Raw genomic sequence first — 5,688 nt, 5'->3', positions numbered from 1 at the left:
TTTTTTTTTTTTGGAAGGAATAGCGATGCGGCGTTCGATAATTTCGAGTGACGAGAGGTAAGAGAAAGAGAGAGAAAGAGAGAGAAACAGTTACGTGATGGTGCGCGCGCGAGTACGCTTCGTTTGGGAATTTTTAGCGGTCCGTTGCGGTTCATTGCGGTCCGTGAGAGGAGAAGGGGGGGACAAGAGAGGGCAGGATGGTAGAAAATCGATGGAAACCGAGCGAACCCAATTAGCTTGGAACAAAAGGCTTTCGATGGATTCTTGCGCGGATCGGTAAGGTCGTCGTCGATTAGCCCGGGAAACCCGTCACGGTTCAAGAAGCACCTTCTTCGAATCTATATCTATCTATGCGCGTACGTATAATTTTACGATCGATTACTTTTCTTCGTGAACAAAAATTGAAAAATCTTCGTTTCTCTACCTGTCTTTTCGAGTATAACTAGATTTTCCAATTTTTTTGACAAACGCAAATCGGATTCGCTATATTTTTCAACCATTTTCTCTTATTATCAATTTCCATAACTTCTTCCCGAATTGCTTAGGATTCTATCGATCGGAAATTTCACTCAAACACCATATCGATAGTGAGTGAAATGCGAACTTTTTCAACCTCGCTCTCGGTATCAGATTTCGCTTTCGATATTCGGCTCGTTCTACACGAGAGACGAAACGAAAATTTTTGTTTGAACTTTCACAACAATTCGTATTATTGGGCGATCGTGTGTCGGATACCAGGATATCGGGCGAGCGGCACACATGCTCCCTTTCGGCTCCGATAGCCGAACCGGTCGACTAAATCGACCTTAATTTTCCAAAGGGCGGCTGTTCACGATACGTGGCGCATCTCGGATCGAAAATAGAACCGGTCTACTCGTCTCATTCCAGTTATAGTAACCTCCGCTGCACAACATCTATGGCATACATATATACACGCAGCGAGGTGTAGAAACGTTCACATCTCGAGCGTTAATTCTCGTTTTTCCAGCGAGCCTACAATTTTAAATTTTCGCGTCTTCAAGTTTTCCACATGGATGGGACCAGAAATCAATTTCTAAAAAGAAAAAAGGGCGATATAATATTAAACAATGACCGTTTGAGGATGGAACAGTTGTTTCCTCGCCATACTCGTCGACTACCTTTCGACGCAACAAGCGCGCGTGTTTCAATTTAAGCTTCGAAGAAATGTAGGCTAATCGGGGATTCGCATCGATTTTTCTCCTCTTCTTCTTATTCTTTCCTCCTCGAATTACACGTGTCTTTTTTCAATTTTTTCTTCTTTTCGTTTCACGCTCTACTTTATTTCCACAATTTTTTTTTTGAAAATCGTCATCGTCTCGATGAGAAGTGAGAATTCTGTTCGGTACATTCCGTGATCGAACGAAATCGTTACGCTCGATCCATCAATGTTTCGCATCTTCTCTTGTTTCTTAACTCATCATTATAACTCATCGTTTTTAAGAGAATTACGGCCAATTCGATACGCTTTATCGTTTCGAATTGAAACCTATTATTGATGTATTGTTCAAACCTTGAAATATCGATCTGTTCGTTGAAGCTGATGTAATCGTTACAGTCAACCGTTATAGAGACGTTACGCGTCAAATTATCGATAAACGGATATCATATTGAAAACTCACTTTTGATAATGATAATGATCATTCTAACATTGAGATCATATTTTCGTATAGAGAAGCCGAATTTCATCTCGTTCGAGTCGAGATTTAAAATTCGAATTGATTGGCTATGAAAATTAATAATACGTGTAATTTGACGGAATAAAAAATTTTTATTTCCTCTGAAATTATTCATTTCGGAAAAATATTTTCATCTCCATTTTCGACAAATGAATCAAACAGCGATGAATAATGCTACGTATAACTGTCAGCTTTCTTTGCCAACGAGAACAACAACGAGAGAACGATGAAACGTTCGCTGAACGAACGAACGAATGACGGAATGTAAACTTTTGTTTCAGGGGCTTCGGGAAGCAAGGATACCAATGTCAAGGTAAGAAACTTGTTCGAGGCTTCGACACCCGCGATTCGAAACACTTTCCGTGACACCTTCGCCTCCTTTTGTTTATATTTCCAGTCTGCAGTTTCGTCGTTCACAAACGATGTCACGAGTACGTGACCTTCACGTGCCCTGGTGCTGACAAAGGAGCTGATTCCGACGTGAGTATCGAGCAAGCGCATATTTCGTTAGACACGATTTCTGTTCGTTTATTATTCTTCTTTCTCGACGCAGTTTTATCGCCCCTTTCTCTCTTTCGTCCTAAGCCAAGGACCAATGAAACCTCGCGATCGCGATTCGATTAGTAGCTCGTGTACTACCCGACTTCTTCCCTCGATTGTCGCGTACCTATTCACACAAATTCGTAAGGCGGAAGGGAGACACTCCTCGCAGTGGTCTCTTTCGAGGGGAGAGGAAAATGGCGATTATTGCTGCATCTCTTTCTCTCTCATTCTCCCCCCAGTGAACGCGAATTAATCAATGACACGAGCGCCCAAACGCAACAGGGCGTTTATTTTGCAATAATATCGCTATTTTCTTACTAATTAAAAACATTCGATTCGGAATACGAATGTTGAATATCGATAATCCATACGATACGATGTATGTAGATGAGAGAGAAAAAGAAAGAAAAGACGTTGTGTGCACGTGACGTGTGTGCGTGTATGTGTGTGCGCGCGCGCGTGAGAGAAAGAGAAGAGAAAGTGGGAGGATAAAGAAGGAAGAAGAAGGGTAACGAGCTGAAACAAAGTTGCCAAAATGGCACATCGCGACGATCAGAGAAGGATAAGAATGATCCTCGGCTGGAGCAAACAGGGAAAGGATACCCGGGGCTAAGAGCTATATAAATATATATATATATATATATATACATTTTTCCACGTTTTCTCGCACCGCGCACGATTGGCCTTAAGCGTTTACTGCGCTTCGTTTTAACCACGCTTGTAACACGGATTATAATTATGCGGACGAGTAATATAAGGGAAATTATGCGCGTTGGAAAAACCAAAACGGTTTTAAAATTTTCAGGAACAACGTTCTCGACTCGTTCGCGATCAGTTCGCTAATTCCTCTTCTTTCCGAGTCGCGAACGTTTTTTCCTCATCACTGCGGAAGGAAATGGTTTTTTTTTTTCTTATTCATACTTCGACTAAAACGATCAATGTCCTAGCGTCGTCTTCCTTGGCCCTGGTGCTGATTTCCTTCCTGTGCTTCTGTGCTTCGAAGACGACTCTTCTCGATACCTAAAAAAAAAAATCCTTAAATCATCGTCCTTCCTTTTTTCGAATCGCGCCTTGATTTCCCTGAACAGCGATGCTCAAATTTAACGTAGAGGGCAATAATCAAATTCAACGCGTTTTAAGAGAAAGCGAGAGAATAATTCGAATAATAACGGTCGCCATAGTACGGAATGACATTGAGCCACGCCGAACCAAAGGTGTTCGGTTTCGCGGTTGCCAACTCTGTTTCCAAACTTGGACCAGAGAGAGACACGAAAAGTTATTATTGCGCGATCGCTTATCGGGGAAATCGTCTTTTTCTTTCCTTCCTTCGTTCCTTTCTTCTCTATTTATTCCCCTTCCCCACGCCTATAACCCGAGAGTCTGCGTGTGTGTGCACGGTGTAATGGTGTAATAACGCAGGACACGCGGACGAAGCACCAATTCAAGCAACACACCTACAACAGCCCCACCTTCTGTGACCACTGCGGTAGTCTTCTCTATGGTGTCATCCACCAGGGCATGAAGTGCCAAGGTATCATATCAAAAACAAAGAAAATGGAAAGAAACGAAAAATAAAAAAAGTAAAAAACGAGAACACGTAACCAGTCACACGCACACAGACACACGAAAAGAAAAAAAGAACACAAACACTGTCGCACATTATTGCCGATCGTATATTTTTTGTCTATGGTCTACCGTTTGTTCGTGGTGTTGCTTTGTCTTCGTCTACTGATCTTCTTCCTCTTTCTCCTTTATCTTTTCTCTCGTTCTATCTTCTCATTTTCCTTTTATTCTTCTTCTTTTTCTTCCTCTTTCTCTTCTTCTATTTCTACTTCTTTTTTCTCACTTCTCTGTTTTTATTCCTTGTAAAATATATATATATATACTTTCAAAAAAAAGCTTGCCCTTCTTGCGAAAGTCGTATATATATATACACTCGTGTGTGTTGAGCAATAACCGTAACCGACTTTCGCAAGTACGATCGAGGAAATAGATGCGCAAAAAAATATTTCGAAACAGGTGGTTGTTCCTTCGTCCTCGATGCGCATCCACTTTTCTCTCGATCTTTCGACATCCATTCGTTCTCTTTCTCTGGTACAATTCGCGGCAAGCTTTCTCATCCCAATCCACGTGCGGCTTGATCGCAAGGACCGCTATTTGTGCCTCTGAATGTCTACGTGTTTGCAGACGTATGTCGATATTAAGCATTACCACGCATATCTTGTACGTACCGCTCTCTATGTGCGCACAATGTATCTGTTTATTTTCCTTCGGGAAAGGGACTTAAAACGCGAAGGAAAGAAGAGAAGCATCTCTCTCTCTTTCTCTCTCTCTCTCTCTCTCTCTCTCTCGCTTTTACCCTTTATGATCGTGGTTCGAATCGAATTTAGCGATGGATCTTGCTTAGATTCGTACTTTAGAGAATTTTTCGTATCGAGAAAAGAGAAAATGATATTATGCCCATCGTTGGAGGAATCACGTTTTTTAAATTTGAAGTCTCTTCTTTCTTTTTTTTTTTCTAATTTATACAACGCGTTCGCGCGAAACATTTTCCTTTCCACGCTCGTACTGACTTTAAATCTTTATCACTTAAATCACACTTATCATCTACGACGTGTGTTCTATGACACACGTGCATACGGTCGATTCGTACACGGCACGCGCAATATATATATATATTTAGTTTGGTCCTTTATACATCGATAATTTCGATCTTTTTTTTCGTAACAGTTGTTTCGAATTTTTCGATAGGTAAAAATCATAGAGAATGATTTAAAAAAAAGGAAAAAATAAAAAAAAAAGATAGAAATAGCGAGAAAGAATAGTAAATATTTTTGCTCGTCGAATTTCACGTAGATATCGAAAAAAAAAGAGTTTAAACGAAATAAAAAGGATTGCGATCATGCCGTGAGTAAATCTTTCTCTTTTTATTAATTTTTCCGAACAAGAACAGAAGAATTTTTCATCTTCTCTGTATTACGTTATATAATATACGTTATATAATATATATATAAATATATATTTGTAAATATTTCTTCCATTTTGTACGATCTATTATTCGATGTATCATTCAATGTCTCTCCGCTTTTATTTATCTCCGAATTTAATCTGTTTTTCGCACTTTTTTTATTTACATCGCATCACGCAAATTCGTTTCTCGGCGTAAATTTCGTCGACGCGTTTTTTTTTCTTTTCCCTTCTTCCCTCATAGTAGTTTACTCGTGTCATTTAGTAACGTAACGCGGGTAAATTGAAATTCTTTCGAGTACGCGTACACACGAGCCGTGAACGCGCGAATTTACGCTTTATCGTCGGCTGAGAATGACACTCGATGCCAGGAAGAAAAGAGGAAGAGCGAACGAGCAAGTTAATTAAACGCTCGAGACTGCGAGAAGGAAGAAAAGGCTGGAAAATTAGAGAAGCAAAGGAGCGGGGCGTTAGCGTCCGA

At 40.4% G+C, this 5,688-nt stretch overlaps 1 protein-coding gene and 1 long non-coding RNA gene across 2 annotated transcripts in view; one reads left to right on the top strand and one right to left on the bottom strand.

Annotated features, from left to right (window-relative positions):
- Positions 1-5,688, top strand: part of LOC102674049 (protein kinase C, brain isozyme) — a 17,240-nt gene that overhangs the window by 3,741 nt on the left and 7,811 nt on the right. Inside the window, 2 exon segments of the mRNA XM_031513300.1 lie at positions 1,979-2,010; positions 2,095-2,177. Coding sequence (XP_031369160.1) covers positions 1,979-2,010; positions 2,095-2,177 — 115 coding nt within the window.
- Positions 3,140-5,688, bottom strand: part of LOC116186344 — a 10,499-nt gene continuing 7,950 nt past the window's right edge. The window contains exon 2 of the long non-coding RNA XR_004151323.1: positions 3,140-4,588. This is a non-coding gene — a long non-coding RNA (uncharacterized LOC116186344). The remainder of the gene's footprint in view (positions 4,589-5,688) is intronic.

The sequence above is a fragment of the Apis dorsata genome, unplaced genomic scaffold (genome assembly GCF_000469605.1).
Source record: "Apis dorsata unplaced genomic scaffold, Apis dorsata 1.3 scaffold_631, whole genome shotgun sequence".
NCBI lineage: Eukaryota > Metazoa > Arthropoda > Insecta > Hymenoptera > Apidae > Apis > Apis dorsata.
This window is presented reverse-complemented; position numbering and strand designations above follow the sequence as displayed.